This window comes from Hoplias malabaricus, chromosome 12 (assembly GCF_029633855.1).
Source record: "Hoplias malabaricus isolate fHopMal1 chromosome 12, fHopMal1.hap1, whole genome shotgun sequence".
Taxonomy (NCBI): Eukaryota; Metazoa; Chordata; class Actinopteri; order Characiformes; family Erythrinidae; genus Hoplias; species Hoplias malabaricus.
In genome coordinates this window covers 39,749,417-39,770,175 of record NC_089811.1, presented here as the reverse complement: position 1 = coordinate 39,770,175, position 20,759 = coordinate 39,749,417, and the positions used below count along the sequence as shown (strand labels likewise).

Genomic DNA, 20,759 nt, shown 5'->3' with positions numbered 1-20,759 from the left:
CTGTGTAGCCTCTTTGACTTCTTCTGGAAACCAGGTGACTAGCCTCCAGGCAGGCCTTTAATGTAAGAAGTCTTCACCCAAAATAAACCTGTATCCTGCAATGTTTAGTCTCTCCAGGCCATTTTACTACCCCTGCTCTATTAAAAATAACAACAGCGTTTGTGTAATTTGAACAAGTGAAAGATCCAGATTTATTTTATTTACACAGCTATATTAAACTATTAATAAACTTCATTTGTGTTCCATTAAAAGTTAACAAGGTTTTTCCCCTTCTCCTATAGTTACTATTGGAGATACAGTATATATTTTATATCAAATCTCTATAACATCAGACCGCTATGACTTCCTGTTTCTATTTTATGACATCAGACATATGAACTTTATGATATCAGACCTCTACTTTATGATAGTAGACATATGTCTTATGATAATTAGACCTTTACCATTGATATTAGTTCTCTATGATACTAGGCTTCTTTTCTATGATATCAGACATCTCTTTTATGTTATTAGACCCCTATTATATGACATCAGACCTATGCTCTAATAACAGATTGTAATTAGTTTAAATGTCACATATGGACAAAAATCACACCCAAAATCAACTCAGAAAGAACGAAAGCAACTCATTGCCTTAAATGAATACATAACTTTATTTAAATAAATGCTTTGTCATAACAAAAAAGACAAAGGTTAAAAGAGTACATAAATTACAAGTTGAATAAATATTACACAGTGATATTCACTTTTCTTAATAATTTGAGATTTTTTTTCTTTTTCTTTTCATTTTTAATTAAGAGTTCCAAATGCTGTTCTCACGGTCCTCCTGCCACTTTTTTATTTTTTATTTTTTTTTTTTATATACTTTTCTTTCAAATGCCGAGTTAGGCCACATGTCAGGGTGATCAGTCGTCTTTTCTCATCCAGATTAAAAAAAAAAGAAAATTCAGAAGAAGTAGAAACTGTTAAGCATTCAGAAAGAGAACTGTAACACTACTGTAATCATGGAGCTCTGAATGATTGTCTAACCATGTTTGGAGGTTCGGAATCTGGTGAAAGCACTAAGCAACACTAGGAAATAATGACTTTGTGGTGGGTTGAGTTGACTGCTTTTCTTTTCTGGACAGAGTGGATATGATTAAAAAGAGTCTCAGTTCACTGGGTATTTTTCTTGATTGGGGATGCACTGGTGGTTGAGGGTGAAGTGGTTTTTTTTAGAGTATTGTCTTTGGTTCATGGAGAACGTCAACGTGTTATAGATTAATGGAAAAGAAAGCAATCTGGGACACTGTGGTATCAGTTCACCACACTTCCATTCAGATGTGTGCCACACAAAAAAGCTAAGAGCCTTTGACATGAGTAGTCAAAGAAGTAGGATTTCCTGGCTGCTTGTACCTGCCTTGCAGATTCCGAGAACTCCATAAACCTAGCCTGCTAGCGGTATCTACTTTGATGTGTTCTGTAGTATGTGTGTGTATGTGTTCACTTGTATCCCCTGATGGGGCAAGAGAGGTCCCAAGATGAGATCACCCATCTGGGGCCCTCACCTTCTCTCACTTTCCCCGTGTGCCACTGAGGCTCATAGTCTGTAAGCTGTAAGAGTAGATGGAGACTGGACTGAGATTAATAGCTTCTGTATTACTGTATTGTTTTTCTGTTTATTTTTCATACCCCCACCAGATGAAGAGGTGGTTGTCAGGCTTGGGCCACACTTAAAGCCCCTGTCAAAGAGAACTAAAAACCCCAGTCAAGGGCTTTTTTCTGTGTTTCTGAGGCCTGCTTCCTGCTCCTCCTAACACCTGAACTGAGGTTTGCTTTTAAGTCGGCACTACTAGGAGGAAGCGGTCATGTGGCAAAAAACAAAAAAAAAAAAAAAGAAGAAGAGAGAAAAAAATATTGTAAATACATAAGTGCAAGCTGCTTCTTTTATAAAAACAAAACAATCAAAAGAAACAAAAAATTGGGAGGGGGCACTGAGCATGGGTCAGGACCTGGGTATAAATGTCCGGCAGAATGGACTCGCCTCGGATGGACAGCCCCCATTCCTTGAGGCTGTTTTTTGTTGTCGTTGTGCAACACCAGAGAGAACTACACCTCCTCAATGACTTACTTCAAAAACACCTGCGAAGATCTGAGTAACCCACACTCTCGCTCTCTTTCTCCGCACCTTCAGAGAGTCCCTCATTGCTCAAGGATTCTGTTCAGACATGCCTTTGATACATTCTGAGTACCTGTGCTTCTTTGTCGACACAGGAGTGATGGGTTTTACTGTAAATACACTCCATTATACGTAGATATCCGTAGCAGAGAGAAGCAGCGCTAGAGGTCAGCTCAGCCGAGCCACTTCTCAATCGCATTGTGTGGAGCATTACTGGCCCCCTCCCAGCCATGAAACTATGATCACACAAAGCTCTGTAATAAGATCTGAGTAGAACCAATGTAGCAGGGAATGGCTTTTCATGCTGGTTCCCTGCGAGCGGGAAACTCCAGCTGGAGCTGGCCGCCAAGGCCTCTGTGTATCCCTGTTTATATGTAGCTTTACGGAAAAAACAAACAAACAAACAAACAAACAAACAAAAAACAACAACAAAAAAAACCCCACAACTTAAATTACTCTCTTCAGCGATTACATACATTTGCAGTCTCTGTCAAATCAATATTCAGCTTATTCATAGATATTTCAAAATAAAATAAAATAAAATAAAACAAACAAACAACAACAATAGAGTCAGAGGTGTATCCACAAGCTTGAGCTGTTAGTGAAGAATAGCTCTCGCTTCTATCGTTGCCTCATCACACAGAGTGAATGTTTTTAAAGGAACAGTGTTTTACCTTGTGTTGGAGTGATAAAATTGCCGGTGTCTTTTATCTGAATGAGACAGAGGTCCCTCGTCAAAAAAAAAAAAAGTTTCCCCTTGGCTACTGTGTAACGTTCATATCAATATTTAAATGTATTTGTATGTAGAAAGGCACTGAGACACACACAGACTCATAAAAACCCTATACTGAATGACGCCTTAGTAAAATGTGCCTTTTATTTCAAGAATGCCCCTTAAAAACCCAGCGTGCAGCAAAGAAACAGCGTGATTACTTTGTTGTGGCCTACGGTGGGCTTGGGAGAAGAGGGGAAGCTTAGAAAATGCCTGACAAACAATCTACACCTCAAAATGCAGCAGGGTAGCTGTCAACAGTGTGAACAGGTAACACGCTAAATGCACAACTCCACTTCCAAGCACCGGTTCTTTGTTGTTGTAGTTGTTGTTAAAAAAACATTCATCGATCTACAGTTAAAGGTAACATACTGGGCCAAGGGCTAAAGCACTTGGTCTAGGAAACATGGCTCATAACTGGGCATTGGATACTTCACTGAAGGCAAAAGAACAGAGCAACAACAAAACTGTAGATAAGAAGACCACCACTATTCACAGAAGCTACTGCCCTAAAAAATGCAGACCCTCTGGTAAAATGCAAGTTCTGAGGAGATTCTAATGTTATGGCTTTGCCTTCTGCCTTGGATCTAAACTAAAACCAAACATCCCCTATGGATAGGATTCTGCAGAAGCCTTTAGACTTCTCAGTATGCATGGGTGCCAACTGGGCATGAAGTTCTATCTGTTTTCTTAGTGCCCTCCTTGTAAGGAATCTGAGAAGATGTGGACGTGACTGGACCTGGTTCCACAGTCGAGAGCGGACAGCCCATCAGCTCCGGCTTCACCTGGGTCACTCTACACGGCAGCGTCAGGTTACATAGGCACAGTTGGCATTTTAGGCAAGCTACAAACTCATGGGACCCCAGAGAGGTCTGTGGGATAGCGGGAGTGGGGCGGGGATGGGGGCGGATATAGTGGTGCTGGGTTGGGGAGAGGGTTCGGTTCTACACCATCTTTCTGTTTTTGATAGGTTTCAAGAGGACCAGTGAGCTCAGTGCTATCTCTGAGCTAGTCAACAGTAGATGATGGGATTGGGTTAGGTGCAGATGGGTGCGTGGGGTGGTGGGGGAAGGGTTGGGTCTTATTTTGAAAGAAGATAAATGGGGACATACTTTTAAATATTTTTAAAAATTCTAAATTGTCTTCCACACGTGCACATTCACTCTGACATGTACACGCATACACTGAACTTGGCGAAGTTACACATTCCCTAGCAAGCTTCCCATTGAGAGTTAAGTGCTCTGACAAGGACCACAAAAAAACAAAACAAAAAAAAAAGGCAGGTAGAGACAGCTGAGCTGTAACATGTGAGACGTCCCTGTAACATGTGTTTCTCTCTCACTCCCTCTCTCTATTTTCTTTTGGAAAACAAAAACAAACAAACAAAAATGTCTAGTTCTTCCCATAGTACAAGTTCAAGCTACCTTCTCTGACACCTCCATCTGAAAAGATGTAAAAGACCATGATAGCCCTCTGTTAATAATCATCGACATGCCATATACAATTTTCTTTTCCCGCTGTATGTTAACAGTATGGTGCTCAAACCCCAGCTTCTATAAAAATATATAATTGCACGTATATATTTTTAAAAATCATTTGCCGGGACCCAGCTCTTGAACCCGATGCCACTGAGGCCCTTGGACTGGCTGGGTCCCCCCGAGTTAGAGATGAGAGCTCAGTCAGAAAGAGAAAGTGTTCTGTTTTTTGTTTCCTCCTCAGTTTAGCTTGTTTTGTGGTTTGTTCTATTGGTTTGCTTTTTCTTTTCTTTATCTTTCACGTGGAAATCTCAGAGTGACTGGCAGGTGGACAGGTGGGAAGGAAAGAAGGAGGCGAGCCTCAGGTCAGGTGATCAGGACGGGTCTCTCCTCACTCGTTGTTGTTGCTGTTCTCCAGGTCTTTGCACTGGACATTCCCCCCGCTGTAGTCAGTGCCCGGCAGCTGTGAGCCATATTTGTCCACGCACCAGCAGATGCCTCGCTTCCGGCCACGGGAGGGCTTACACTGCAGGGTGGGAGGAGGGGGGTGGGGGTTTGGGAAGGAAGTGGGGAAAGAGTAAGACAAGTGAGGAAGGGGTTTACGTCACACCCATCACTTACAAAAGAAAACCTGTAGACAAACAAACTCCAAGAAAGGCGTTATCTGGAAGGAAAAGCCTGAAAATGCACCTGTTTGCGCTTGAAGAAGCCTTTTCTGTCGCAGTTGGGCAGATAGAGAGACAGAGCCATGACACGAGACGTGTCTTTCATTCCCTTTACGATCCCGTCCAGCTTTCTCCTGCAGGGACCCTGCGTGGATCAGCAAACATCACAGTTTTAGTGAACAGAACCTTGAAGCTTCATTTCTTGTACTTCATTTAGTACATTTAGTTATTCATTATTAATTTTCAGACAGCATCTGTCTTTTAGATCTTTAAAATTCAATAGTAGTGCTACAAGGGATTTTACATGGGATAAAATGTTTCCATATTAAGGCCTATTGAAATAAGTATTCAGCCTCGTGAAACTTACAAACTCTGGTTCATGCTTGTCGACAGGGACCGCTGGGTAATCTATCCCCCCGACAGACCTCAGCTTCTCCTGCTGCTTCTTCTTGTCTTTGCGCATGGCAGCTTGCTTCTTGCTGTTGATCATGTCTTGTTTGGGGAAGATGGGCACTTTGGCTGGGGGCAGCTGCTCCTCTGTTGTATCTGTCTTAATCGCGTCCTCGTGCTCTTTAGATTCACGGTCTACAAAAGACACACAAGACCAAACTATGAGATGTTGCACCTTTCACAACAAGCATTTTCAGAGTACACTTATGAAACAGAGGAATGCAAAGCAGACTGGATATTTTCTTTTTATTCCACAACTTTCCCATTACCTAACCAAGGTCTGTAAATAAACAAAACCAACTCAAACCAACTGCTTTCCCACCAAATGTTTCCCTTGCATTTGTTTACTGAGGGAGAAAAGGATCAACAGGTGAGGACAAGCCCTACCCCCACCCGTACAATGCCCCAATCCCCTACTCAAGCCTAGATTCACTCTCACTCGCTCCATGCTTCATTGAAATCTCACCAGCTACTCACAATGAATAGTCAAATAAAGGACAAACCATGGAAAGCTACTGGTAACATGCAAATCAGTTAGGGACTATGGACTTTTGAAAGTTCTGACTGTATTGGAAAACAGAATGCATTTTCAAAGTCTCTACTCTTTCAAGCATATCTTAGATTTTTTGAAGCCACAGCAACCATGGCAACCAAAAGGGAACAGCAAGGTGGATGAACCTGTGTGGTGATGGTAACTCTGTCTTTGAGTGTTTCAGGGACAAAGCCATATTTCTACAAGACGTTAACTGTAGTCTCTATAACCAGTAAAGGCTAATAAATTGGGTAAAGCTTATAGCACTGAGTACAAGCAAACAAGCTTTTGACTGACTGAAGTAAGACTTTGGCTTACCTAAACCAGACAAAGTTTATTAGGACATATCATCAGGACAGGTGGCTGAGAGAATGTGATCAGACATCGTTTCCCCAGATGGTTTTACAGTATAGTACGTACATAAATAATCCCTGAACCCAGCAGGCCAAGGCACTGTTACATGGCTGTTGCTATATTTATCCAGCACAGAAATCTAACAGAATGGCAGTGGGTGCTAAAGTCAGGGTCAGATGTTGGCACGGAATGTGCCAAGTATTGTTGAGGACACAACCACGAGGTGTCATAAAGCAGCTCTGAGGGGCATGGGGTGGGGGGATTAAAAGTGGTCCAGCTAGTCTCTTTTATAGAGCTCCTCGTTCACTGCGCTGCCAGAGAGGGGTATTCCTAGCGGACTGGTGTTGAAAGAGTCTGTCTGATACTGCAGACATGGGGACATAGGGGAGGGGTGATTACTGGAATTGGGTTCCTGGCCTCTGAAGTTGCTATCAGAGCCATGGTTGACTCTTTGAAATTAATCTTGCAACTCATGACTTGGCAGACTGATATTTCTGTACAGAAAGGCTCCCAGCAGCCAGGCTCCCAGAGAGGCTACCGATTAGCCGGGTCTCATCTATCTCATCCTATCTTCTCTACCTCCTTCAGCGACCTTTCAGAGTTTGTAAATTGACCGATTCTGAAATAGGACCACTGGGTAAGAAGATAGGTCACATTAGAGAATGCAGGCACTCTCTGAGGTTTGCCATAAGCCGTAACAAATCTCGGTGGCGGTTTGCAGTTTGCATGACAGCAAACGGAACACACAGGCCAGGTACAAAATCAACACTAGTCAGAACCCAGCCCTAAGCATTGGCTTAGGAATTCAGTTTCTCTATCCCTCTTCATCATTCTGTCAATTTGTGTTTTATTATTTTTTTTGTTTCATTTTTATTTCTTTTTTTTTTTGTTTTTTTGTTCTTTGTATGTGGGTGAGACTTTTCAGTGTGTGGACAAACCTCACTTTTTCCATGCGCAGGGTCCCCAGCTTGTAAAGGAGGCTTAGCAAGTCTGTGTTTAACATCTGAACCCCTGCCAAGACTCTGGAGCGAGGCCAAGCCAGACATATCACGCGCAGGCTCTCTATTCAAATGAGCTTTGGAATGAAAGCTGAAGAGGTATTGGTGTCTCTCCCCTTAGCCTTGCAAAGTTTTCATTAAGACGAGAGGACCTGAGCAGGCAAAGACGGTGCATCTGATAGGGCCCTGTTTAAATATTAACATGCGCACTGGGCAATTATACTTCATCAATATCCAACCTTTCTTGCATCCTGAAGGCTAATAATGAAATCAAATCCCTCTCTCAGTTTTCCTGGATTTGGCCGATGGCATGCAAATTTGACTGTTGAAAAGGTGGTCTGGAAATGATCACAGATCTCAGGCCTGGCATTTGGTGCACGCATAGTGTTTGACTCTTTATTTTTTATTTATTTTTTGTTTTATTGGTTCACGTGGTGAACAAAACAGTTGATTTCATGCCACCGTTTCATCACTGTGGTCAATTACATCAAGCCATTCCAGAGAGAGCGAGCCGCATTTTTAAGCAGCCGCTGCCACTGGATTAGTCTTTTGCTGGGCATTCATTGCTTTGTTCAAGTCACTGGCCAGTCACGGCATCCTAAGCCAGATTCCGCTGCTCAATATTTAAAAGCTGGCCCCAATCCACAGCATGATCGTGCAACTGCAGCAGAGCAGCAGCAGACAAAGGGCCAAAGAAGGCCAGAGCTGAAGCTGCTGTCTGTCTGTAGACGAATCCACCTATAAAGGGGTTTGATACCCAACACCTCCTGATATAATTCATGAAAACAACCATGTTTTATGTGAAAGAGTTTAAGAATATTAGACCGATATCATTCTTCTGTACTGGGCATGAAGTGACGAACCAAAGAAATCAGAAGAATATTCGAAAACTCACTCATTCTATAAATTATTAAAATATCCTTCAAATTATGAATAAATTGCTTATAGCATCAAAGAACAAACGTTTTACTCCCTTATTTGAACCCAGCAGCTGTGTCACAAAACATGTGAGAATTTCATGATGAATGAACCAATAGAAATGCTCCATAATTGTTTGGAATAAAATCTTTGTTCAGTGACTTCCATTGAAAGTTTAGAAGGTTTTTTTTTTATTACTATTTTGGAGATACACATTTTTCTTTGTGCAGCGATGATATATTTAAATAGCCAAGAGCAGTCCATATACTTGTTAATACATCTCTGGCTTCAAACCTACAAAATGACTTTGTGAACACTTTGGGGCCTACATTTCAGTGCATTCCTGGACACAGCCCATACTTTCACTGAATCATTTTCCAAATACTTACGCTAGCAGGGTATGTTTGAGAGCTGTACAAGTAACTAGATTAGAATGAGTGCCAGTGCAATCTTACAGTTGGGTTATTTGGAGGGATTATGCTGGGAGGCAGCATGTCTGACATGTTATAGAACACGTCATTGCTATCAGGTTTATATAGGTTTATTCGTCTTACATATCACATGGTCTAAAGATCTTCAGTTCTACAGAACTGGACTGAATTCAAAGCTGAATTCAAGGATGGCTGGATTGAGACAGCCCTGCTGCCTTCTTTGTCCGCTGCACAGAAAGCCTTGAAATGCTCAAGAAAAGATGCAAGCCACTATCTAATTTAAGCCTGAGGTCGCACCATACATTTGTCCCTTTTCTGGGACTGGATGTTTCAGCCAACTGACACCTTAACCACATGGTGTTACCATTCTGCTTTGACTTTAATTTCCTTAATGTGATCTGAGATGTAAATGATAAGACTGTGGTGGCAGTGATGGTGATGGAGGGGAGACTGTGGAGGGTTTCAGACTCTCCACAGCTTTGGCCAGCCACACACATGTTCCCACTTAAAGCTCAGCATGAGGATGTCGCAGCCCAACGATCACATTCTCCTGACAGAGGAGGCTACTGTGGGAGCAGAGTTCCTCCACAGCTGTTACCCACTAGCCCTCCAGGTGCCACGGACAGACACACACTGCACAAATTGCTGCTAAACTTTATTGGAAGAAATCATTCAAGCGTGCCAAACAGGATCTCCACTTGCACACCTGAAGCTGACTGGCTGCTGGAGACGAGCGCTTGACACTGAAATTAGATTTTCAGTGGAGGAAACCCAACCTAATGATGGAAAGCTGAAGGCTTCTTCTGTTTGGGTTTTACCATTGCACAGACACAATGCACGGAGATCACTGCTAAACGAGTGCTTTTTTTTCCATTCGCCTAGTGATATGACATGCTCCTGATGCACTTTTGGCTCAGAAGAATGCATTAATGAGGGTCATAGCAATTGATTCTTCAAAAACACGTGATGTGGCTTAAAGCACTGACCAACACATCGGCTCCAACTTCCTGAACCTGCCAATTGTTGCTTACACCTTAGCAAAAATGTACTGAATTAAAACTTAAACTACGAAGTAGATGTCCAGCTGTCTTCAATGGGCTAAAGGTTCAGGAAACAGGACACTAATCTGATAGCAGCAGCTGCCAAACTGAACCATAGTCTGTGATGGGCAAAGACTTAACTGGAAGACTGCAGTTGTATGTTACATGCATCCATCCAAACTATGCATTCACTGAGATTGATCATGCAAAAGTGCATAGTTCCAAAGTAGACTGTAGGTAGACCAACTAACTACAAAGTGCTGTCCACTGTGCTCATCAGAGATGAGGTGTAGCTACTGCCTATAAGCATGAAAATGTGTGTAATTAGGAGACGAAGGCTTGCTGGCTCATAATCCTGGTGTGGATATGGATACTTGACCTCTCTTTCCATATTTGCCCCTGTCCTGCTGGTAAAACCAGGAAGAAACCAAAGCCTACAGTAGACCAAAGGCAACACCCCCAGCCCACCTCCCCAAGCACCAACACACACCAACACCCTGCTTCCAAATCAGCCCAGTGCTTGATAAATAGCTTTTCAGACAAGTTGCTCCAAAATGTATTCTGCTGAATCACTGTGGCACTGCTATGTGCCCAATGCAATCACACGATGGGGAAGAGCTGCTCCTGTTACAGCACAGCTCCGCACACTCAGAGATTTTACCTCAGCCCAGCTTTGAAGTGTCCCTGTGCGAGTGTGTGTGTGTGAGACAGAGATCCCGTGTGTTTAACCAACCTACAAGAGCCATAACCAAGGAACACAACTTGCTAGAAATGCCAAACGCTCTTTCTCTTTCCCAAACAATGCTTGTAGAAGAGCACAGATTCCATTCTCATGCCGCACCACAGATTGATATCGCCTCAGGGAGCATGGGGGTGGGGATTTATTTAACATTAAAACTGACAACTGGAAATAAGCCAATGATAAAAAAAAAAGGCCAGTGTTTGACCTCAGGCACCATAAATTAGTATGTAGCATCAACACTGTGCACGAGCTAAATATTTAGAGGTGGGGCTGGGGGGGAGAAAGGGCATGTTTCATCAACTGAATTCAGCACACATGCCCAAAGCCTGGCCATCCTCCTCCCCTTGGATTTAATCTCTGAACAGTAATCTGACTCTCTGCACCACCCCCAGATGTAAACCTAAATTCAGACTAACACAAGCTCCCCTCATACTCTCCACTGTCTTCTCAGGGGAGGATCATGATCTAATGAACCAGAGCAAAGGATGCCTTACCCCTAAAGTAAACCCCCGAGCCCGTCCCAGCACGCACCGCGGAGGCACGGCAGTGCACGGTGTTATCGGAGGGCAGATTTGCCGGACAGGTCCTGGCTTGGAGGACTGTAGTGAGGACTGTTTTCACCCGTTCCAGCCACCGACCTCAAACATCACAACTCTGCCAGGCAGCCTCGCGCACCAACATCGAGTCGGAGCATGCGTTCCGGCCAAAGCGAGTGTTTGGAGAGGGTTCACTGTTTCTGCAGCTTGAGGAAACACTGATAGTTTCCCTGCTGTTCACACACAGGTCCCGGTGTTGAAATGGGAATCAGTTCAGTTCATCTCTCCAGTCACTGGAGCGGGGAGGTTACCTGGTGCACACTCACCACAGCGTGAACACCTTGTTTACTTGCGTCTCTAACTGCGCATGCCTCAGGCATGTGCAAAAGTTTGGGCACGCACACAATTCAAGTCAACACACCTTCTATGGAAACACACCTCTGTGAGGTTTAATGGCTGGTTGTTTACTTTGACCACATCAGTAAAAATACAACTTTAAACTCAGCTGGTTCTTTTTGTGTTGATTTTCTTTTAATCACAAACTATGTAAACATAAACAAACCCAAGTGATATGTTTTGGGGTTTTTTTCTGCTTATGTTTGTACCATGGAACATTGCACATGCCTGTTTGTGTTTTGCAGCGTGGCCAGAACACTCGGGCACAACAAATGCCCCCTTGTCGCCCACTAATCTGACCCCAAAGAGCTTGAGAAGAGGTTCTGAGAGAACTCATCCCTTTGGTTTCAGTTAGTTCAGTCCAACTTTCACACAGCATGCTAAGCACAGAACACAACCTAGCACACAGTACTCAGTGTACAGATACATGTAATTTCCCTCAATCTGTAATCCATGCGTAATTACATAATAAAAAAATACGTGATTACATGTCAACTTACGAAGCACGTGTATTTACAAATCCTGCACTACTGTAATCTTATGGCCAGTGATTACGGTGCTGCTGCGTGTGTTGTTAATGTGTGACGTGGAGTTCTCAGTCTGCGTTCTCACCCTGTTCCAGACTCCTTTGCATACAAACACACGCAACATTCGCGCGCACGCACGCACACCCACACACTCATCCAACTCACCCGCGGGCGCGAGCGGCGGCTTGTAGCCCTTCTCGTTGGTGCACACCCCGCGGCCGTGCAGCAGCGCGTGCAGCGGCTTCTCCTCGCCGTCCCGAGGCAGGCAGCGCAGCCCGCGCGCGCAGGTGCCCGTGTACACGCCGCACGCGTGACCCTCCGCGAGCGCACACGTCACACAGCAGCCGCAGCCGGGCTCCTTCACTAGCTGGCAGCCCACGGGCACGGGGGGGCACATGGACAGCGCCTTCTGATCGCACGGCTCGCACGGCACGTACGAAGCCAAGCCGCGCGCCACGGCGAGCACGAGCACGAGCAGCGGGCACACGGCGGGCAGCATCGTTGGCTCTTCTTAGGGTTCCTACAGTCTTTACACGGTAGAAGCGGGCTGTTGACCTCCGATCGGGAACGTGCACGGTCAGTGCGCGCGCTTCAGGGCATCAGACGCCGTTTCTTTCTCAAAAACAAACAGCGGGCAGAAGTTCGCGCGAGTCCCGCATCCGAAGCAGGAGAAGGGCGCAAGGCTCTACACAGGCATCCGCATGGGGGGCGTGGGTGGGGGGGATACGAAGAAAGGAGCCGAAGTGGTGGTGAGGGGGGTCCGTCTCCGCGCGCTTTGCCCGGTTTGTTCCTCTCTTCTGAAAAAGCGCAGCTACGGTCCGGTGCGCGAGGCGAGTCGGTCTCTCTCTCTCTCTCTCTCTCTCTCTCTCTCTCTCTCTCTCACTCGCGGTGTCCCTCGCTCTCCTCCTTCCTAATGCATACGGTCACACACGCGCGCGCACACACATAGACATACAGCACAGCGTGTGCACGAGAGAAGTTTCAGGAGCAGACTGACGGAGCGCGAGGACGGACTCGCCTTTTAAAAACGGCCAAACCCCAAAAGAGTGGCGGGGTAGGACTCGCGAGCGAGCGCCACAAGCTTTGGCTGAGCGCCAACGGTTTCCTCCTCCTCATCTCCCCCCACCCACAACATACACACACTCACACACACACACACACACACACACACACACAGTGTGGTATCCCTCTGCTTGCGAAGACTTCCATAGACTTCTCATTTACTGCAGCCAAGTAATACTTCTCTTTACTGGTAAATTATCTCATGTTGTTCAAGCATTGTGAGGACATTTCACACACACACACACACACACACACACACACACACACCAAAGATTCACTCTGTCTGTACACACTATAGTGGTACTATATAGTTCTAGATAAGGTTCTTTCATTTGCTACACGAGCAGAACCATTAAAAGAGAAAAGTTCAAAGGGTTTTCTGAAAATTTAGAAGACATTTGGCTGTGAACAAACAAACAATACAACTAAACACACACACACACACACACATGTATTTCCAGCTTTGTGGGGAAACTCCTTAGCAACTAAAAGCAGTTTAAGAAATTCAAAGAAAAACAACAATATGTTGAAAATATGTTTTCTCATAAAATATTTATAACCTGCAGAGATCTGGTCCCCACTAAGAGCTAAATACACACTCACACACACACACACACACAGATATATATGCATACCCACCAGCCCAGACTTAACTAGTATTCTAGCTCCAACACATGACTTAAAACAGTGATGCGATGCTTTAGAATGCAGTTAGAGCAGTCTGAGAGCCTGGTGCTGAATGAGTGTATGAGCTGGACTCTGGTCTTACAGGGCAGCAGGTCACACAGGAGAGAAAGTGGTGGTGATAAGGTACACGTGAGTCCTGGCTTGTCTTCTGTTCAGTGCAGCAGTTCCTTTTGCTAGAACTAGAGCAAGCAGCATTTCAGACCGGTTTAGAGAATACTTCTTGAACGTGTCCCACAAGAGCGCTACACCCGACCCATTGGTGCATACACCGTCTCGTTTCAGCTAATGTTCACTGAAGTATTTTTCAAACGGAAAACGCTGGAGACAGCCTCGTTAGATCACACAAGGTAAAACCAGACTGCTCAGTTCGTTTTGTTGAGTCAGGAGGAGAGTTAAATGGCTGATGTGGACCTGCCATCACATTTCTGTGTGAGAGTGTAACTGTTGGGTAGGCACTGGGTGAGACTCATTAACACCGTACATGATCAAAACCAGATTTGGACTTTGGATGCTTCCTTTTTACTGCGCCACTCTGCTTCACTTTCTTTAACCAGGATAGAGTCTGTGCCTCCTGGGGAAAGATTTCACTCACTGTCCGTTTGACCCACAGTCTCTGGTATTTACCTGAATAGCTTTAAATAGCATCCACACTCCACAGTCAGTGCAGCGGCTCTGATACGAATGTCTCGTCTGTTATCCTGTTCCCCTTTTACCGTACAGACTGTCCTGTAATGGCTTTTACACATGGCCCACATGTGTAGTCCATCAGAGGACCAGTGTGTGCTGCCTCCATCACTGCTACCCTTCAGAATCCGTCATGGACCATGAGAGAGTTAAAGAGTTAAAAACAAAAAAACAAAACAATACATTACTCTGCAGTCATCTTCCCATGTTCCATGTAGCTCCTAAATGCCTCCCATGCTGTTTTTGTTATGTTCCCTTCTTCAGCTTTGACATGCTTTTCTTGGTTAAGCAGCTTGCTGTGCTTTGGGAGTTTGGAGCAGTTCGATTGATGTCCAGTAGAAGGAGCTGTTAGCAACGATTAGAGCCTTTTGAAAGTCCAGGTCACAATCAGAAGGCCTTTCAGTGTTGTGAAGCTAACCGACACTGGTCTGTATGTACTCCTGTATGTGCAGTACCGTGCAAAAGTCAGAGACCGCCTTACATGACTTTAATTCCCTCTCAAAACGGCCATTAAGCATTTTCTTTGTTCAGGAGAGGTATAAGGAGGCAGGTTCAAGGTATTATTATTAAGATTTATTCATCAAGTATAAGGAACTACACACTGTACATTCCTCACTGCAAGTAGCTTGGCCGAGGGGCATAAGATGTCACAGAACTCTAATTAAAGTGGGAAGACTATTGACAAAAGAGGATTTTGATTATACTTTTCAGTAAAAGCACATTAATGAGTGGATGAGGAGTTTGTGGATCTCACAACTGTGAAATAAAACAACCCTGTCAGTTTTATGTGGGCTGCATATGTCAGAAAACATGGGATAGAATTCAAACGTTTTAGAATTGCCCCTCCTCCTCCTCCTCCTCCAAATCTCTGCAATCACAGCGCTGGACATGCATTTATGCGAATGAGTGAAGACAAGTTTAAATAGATCAAAACAAACACAATGAGCATGGAGATATAAGAGTACTGATGAAATATGGAGAAAAACGGAGCAGAGGGGAAATGACTGCTGGGCTCTCGTGCTGAAGTGAGCTGTGGCTCATTCTCATTTAAAGGAACAGGTGCTGAAACTGCTTGCTCTGAACAGGGTTGTGTAGATAGGGGGAGAGTGGTGCTGTTGTGTTTGATCCTTGTGGTATTCAGACGACAGAACTGTGGAAAAGTTTCCCTTTTAAGGTTTTATTAGCAGTGCAGATTGAGCAACATAATGGGAGGGTCAGTGATGAATTAAAGGTGCCGGGATTCTACGCCACCTTCAGGTGGAACACCATCGCGGGATAGGAATAGCATTGTGATCACATTGATGGTGAGAAACTTAAAACTGAAACACTTTCTCTGACTGAACTCTATGCGAGTTTAAAAATGTCTCTACAGAATTAATTGAACAATATAAAAGATTTCTCACAAAACTAAGGGCGGCGATCTCTTATGTGAACAGTAGCACTCGATGGTGATGAGCTCAGTGATCTTGGGAAAGACCTTGAACCAACACATACGTCATCTGTGAGCTTCTGGATGTAATCCTTTAATTAAATCAGACTTTGGTCACTAGTGGCTTGATCATATAGTTGGTCTGTAAAGGGGTCAGTGAACCCTGGCTCGGGTTTCGGGTCATTTCTGAAGCTGAGGGACGTGGTCTTGGCAGCCAGGCCTGAGCTTATATCATTATCCCAGAGAGATCAAAACATGTATCTCCAGTTTTAAAAAATAGTGTTCGTGCTTTTCTATGAACTGTTGATTTGTGTTAAAATTCCATGAAGGGCGGACCATTAGAAAGACCTCAGAATAGAAATCTCATTACAGTGACATGCATTAAAGTTAACAGCCATATTTCCCCTCTCCAGTCACCATTTTGGAGAAACGTGGGTATATTCGATGTTTATAATATTAGGGGTCTTAGTTCTAGCCTGGCTTTTCATCTCCTGAGTCCCCTATGAGCTACAGCTCTAGTCTGAAGAACTGCTTTCCACTCGTATAAGGTGTCAGATTGCTCCAGCCTGCCTTCAAGTTCTTTACTTTGGAAAAAAAAAAAAATCACTGGATGCAGGTTACAGGAGTTACTGGAAGCGCACTGGAAACAAGGAGGTAAACTGTCACAAATTACGGCTCTGGATCTGCAGCTAGGCCGGCACTGAGCACAGATATGTGTTGGGGTTTCTGAGGATGATATGTTCCCTGATGTATGAGTCTACCGCCATGATCTGCCACACAGTGCAAGGCTTTCTGCCACATGTCACTAAATCTTAACCAAGGCTTAGCTTTAGGGTAGCCACTTCCACTGCTCCCAAAAAAAAAAAAAAAAAAAGAGAGGATAACACACCTAGAACCAAAAACAGGGAGGCATGATACCACAACGCACGAAATGAAAACCAAGTTCAGGAGATTGTGGGACAAGTCCACACACCCTTCAACGAGGTCCACACAGATCTGCAGCTCTGTCCTGACTACTTCAAAATGATTCCTCTCCATGCAGTGGTCATCATTGAAAAGACAAAACCAAGGCGGAGCTTCCGCGGTGGCTGGAAGGTGAGCTACGATGTCACATAATGCTGTTAATCCAATTAAATACAAGGTGATCCTTCGTATACGTGTGTGGGCCAAAACCAAAAAAACTATTAAGGACTATTAAGTGCCCATCTAGTCTTTGTGCTGACATAGGACTAGGAGTTCAAAAACTGGACTGTCTGACCTAAAGCCAGGTGTCTGGCCACTTTGAATAACTTCCAAATGTTCAACTGAAGCTAATCCACTGAAAATCTAGATCTTCACAATTTGAACCAAAAAACACTTTTTTTACAAAATTCTGAGCATTTTTCCTCACAATTTGCTAACTCTGTTTAACTGTTTGCATGTTGGAAAAAAGCTCTGGTGTTTATACACATCCCTTGTTTGTAAATGGGGAAATAAATAAAGGGTTGTGGTCCAAATTGGCTTGGTTGTTCTGTCTCTGTGCATCACTAAGTGTTCCATGAGAAATGCCATCTGGAGGCATTTGGACGGCAGAGAGACCTCCAGTGTTAAAAAGCAGGAAAGGAAACAAGGATGTTGTTCTATTCCTGCTCTGTAGGAGTAATATTTGCTTATTATTGCTGTTACAGTTACATTATTTAAGGTGGAAATGATTCCGTTAGCAGTTAAGACTGATGACTACATGAATATAAACACATACCAAGAGTGCTATAAAACTAAACAGCTCCAGATACAGATTATTTATTTATTTATTTATTATTATTGTTATTATTATTATTATTTGTGGTAACAGAGTTTTTGTGGTAATTCAACACTGAATAAAACCTTACAAGCAAGTTAAACTTCAGCCATGCTACAGTCCTGTTTTATTACTCAACCATGTTCATTTATAAGGCCAGTTTATAAAGCTGTTTATTTTTATTTTATTAACCCTAGGTTGAAATGTTAAATATTCTTTAAAAGCCAGGAATAAAATTTCCAAAATAAAAACTAATCTTTTTTGTCAAGTGTATTTTATTCCATTCTGCCTTCTGATTGGTTTGAAAAGTCACATGATGTTTGAAGTCAGAGGAAGTGACACGGTGTTATTGTGAAGAAATGAGTGAAGACCATTAAAATGGTGAGCATTATAAACTACAAAAAAAAATGATCATCCTGCTTTCAGTTTTAATCCAACCATCTCATATCCAACTCCACACATCTACTGTTAGCTTCAAATGTTCAGGGGTGTACACCACTCCTGTAGGAGACTATAGATTGTGTTGTGGCTTGAGAATTTTACACTCCGGGAGGACATTTTCCACCGTAAATGTCAGCTGCAGTGGAGTATCTTTTAAAATGTTCTGTTTTTTGGTTGCATTTTACAGCCTTGTGACACAGAGCAGGCAGAGCTCAGACTCTCCACAACTCCCAGCCCTGTTTTAGACTGTTCACCTTCATTTACCAGGACCCAAACACAGCTTAATTGGAAACAAACAAAAGCATGTATACAGCCCAACAATATCTAACTTCACAAATAGTCGTGGGTTAGGGCTCCACCAACGTCAGTCACTTTGATTACTCACGTCTCGGAAATGTTTACTCGGCTTGAAAATATTATTTTCTCTCTCTTCAATTTGTGTATACAGTCACCCACATGGATGACTCCCCACCCCCCAAGCCAACTCACACACATACACACAAAAGAGAAGTCAAGAGGTTCAGACATCAGCCAACAGAAGTGTCTATTGTAATGTTTGTGTAAAAACGAGGAGCTGTATGTGCTGAGGGAACACAGGGACACGGTTACAGATCCAAAACCTCCTCTGGTTCTCTAGTTATTGGATGCTGTGGCTATTGAAAGAATATCTGGATGTCCTGAGCTCGTATGTTGTATAAATAAATATTAACCGCAAAGCGCATGCTGTGGTTTACACCAGTAATAAACTCACACTTTAAATACATAAACTCATGATGTAAAATGTAATCTGCAGTGTCTTCTGTAGCTCTTCAAGCATGGAGGCTTCTGCTTTTTTGGTCATGCAAAGAAAAACAAAGATATCGCAACTGTTTATACTCTAATGACTTTGGAGTATTAACCACTGGAGTATTAACATTGCAGCTGTAAATACCGCTCTTTCATTAGATGCTGTAGAAATGCTCGAAGATGCAAGCAGTTATATGAGAGGCAAGTACACAACATCCGTCCTGAAGTCTAGTCTTGGGTTTGGGTGTATTTGCGCTATAAAATTAATGGCACTGAAAAAAAATGGAGGACACAGCGGGTCAGCACGTTCCTAATGTCAACAGCCACACCGGCTTTGACAAACAACCCTTAATTCTGAACGCTGTTAAAAGCAGCCAGCAATATTCATAAATTATTTGACCATTAGGTGTCCACGGCAGGCTGGCTTTGTGTATGTGTGTGTGTGTGCGTGCAGAGGTTTCTGGGCATGGCTGGTTTGTGTACTGCCCCAGGGGCAGGTTGCGGTGCTGGGTTTCAGGGATCCCTGTTTGCCTAACTCATCCAGGCCCATCTCCTGGGATTAAACAGTGCGCTTGCTGAATGAAACAGTGCAGCTGCTGAGTGCCTTACAATCACACAGCTCATTCTTCTCTCAAATCCTCTCCTTCTCTTCCTTATCCCACAGTCTGCCACTCTCACCCTCTCACACTCTCTCTCTTTCACTCTCCCTCCCCCCAGCCCAGCTGCAGCACCTGTATGGATGGAATTCTAATGGATTTTAATCTGAGTCTGTTTCACTTTAGCCCATAAACAAAATTAGAAGGAGACAAATGTGGGAGCAGTTGCTCACATGATGCACTCAGGTCAATGCTTCTTTAGTGAACAGGGCCCTGGATGTTTATAACTTTGCCATCAACCATCACAGCGGTCTCCACTACCCAGACAAAGAGTGCTATACTGCAATAAGTCATGTGGTCATGGGATACAAATAACAAGATGATAAATTTAAAATACAAACTTTAATCTAAAAATAACTAAACTTGCAAGCTAATTAATAATTATATATATATGCACTGTCTTTTATTTTATTAATTTTTTATTATTCTTTTATTCATTTTTAAGCTATTTGAGCCAATTTTTCCCTTAAATTTAATACTCATGGTTGCAGTATCACTGAATTCCTCTAACTCTATACTGCTCTATTACACTCTTTGTAATGTTTGAGTGTAAGTACATAACAGGGTCACACAATGTCACTCAGGGAGGCACTTGTTTCACAAAAGCATGAAAAAATATATAGTGCCAGTAGAGCCCCTTGTGGACAGTCCTCAGCCTGGTAACATTGAGAGAATGAGATACGTGGAAGGTTGCTGAGGTGCTTTATTTCCATAGTTGACACACAGTGTTACTGATGCACAGCACTGTTTTTATGAAGTCTCAAAAGCTATTGGTGCTTTTCCACTGCATTGTACCCACTACATTCATATCTACTCACATTTTGTACCTAATAGCTTTGCACTACAATGCCCCCACCCCCTGAAATGAAGCCAGTGATATCCCAAAACATTGTCACTAATTGGAACAGTGGGCTTTGGCAACCATAACAACAGCATTGGTAACATTTAAGCTAATCGTGTACTTGCATGTAGTTTTTGTGCTTTGAACTTTCCACCAATCCGAGGAGCGTTTAACCCTCTTCAAAAGACCACAGTGTGATTTTATGAGCTGCTGTTGTGAGTCTGATGAAAACCAATGTGATTTCTATGGTAGCTTAGAGATTTTGCAAATGCCAGGCTCAGGCCAATTGTCTGCATTTTGTTGTGATTGATAAGTCTCTCTGGCCAGTAAATGCTCTCTGAATGAAGTTCTACATTCATTCATTCATTCATTATCTGTAACCGCTTATCCAGTTCAGGGCGG

The 20,759-nt window shown here is 43.4% G+C and overlaps 1 protein-coding gene and 1 long non-coding RNA gene across 2 annotated transcripts in view; one reads left to right on the top strand and one right to left on the bottom strand.

The window, feature by feature from the left end:
- Positions 1 to 672: 672 nt before the first annotated feature.
- On the bottom strand, positions 673 to 12,972 carry igfbp5b (insulin-like growth factor binding protein 5b). The gene is made up of 4 exons (XM_066686392.1): positions 12,160 to 12,972; positions 5,438 to 5,655; positions 5,096 to 5,215; positions 673 to 4,931 (listed from the first exon to the last, which is right to left on the bottom strand). Exons 1-4 carry the CDS (start codon positions 12,491 to 12,493, stop codon positions 4,797 to 4,799), a joined length of 807 nt encoding a protein of 268 aa, XP_066542489.1. The 5' UTR covers positions 12,494 to 12,972; the 3' UTR covers positions 673 to 4,796.
- A 4,969-nt stretch (positions 12,973 to 17,941) lies between these two features.
- Positions 17,942 to 20,759, top strand: part of LOC136710467 (uncharacterized) — a 39,803-nt gene continuing 36,985 nt past the window's right edge. Inside the window, exon 1 of the long non-coding RNA XR_010804631.1 lies at positions 17,942 to 18,014. This is a non-coding gene — a long non-coding RNA (uncharacterized lncRNA). The remainder of the gene's footprint in view (positions 18,015 to 20,759) is intronic.

Bases quoted from the DNA above. Each gene is read 5' to 3' on its own strand.
- igfbp5b (XM_066686392.1), bottom strand. From the start codon at position 12,493: ATGCTGCCCGCCGTGTGCCCGCTGCTCGTGCTCGTGCTCGCCGTGGCG. The intron at 5,656-12,159 runs GTGAGTTGGATG...TGTCTTTTGTAG, and splicing joins GCCGCCGCTCGCGCCCGCGG to ACCGTGAATCTAAAGAGCAC. The intron at 4,932-5,095 runs GTGCATTTTCAG...CCCACCCTGCAG, and splicing joins GCTTCTTCAAGCGCAAACAG to TGTAAGCCCTCCCGTGGCCG.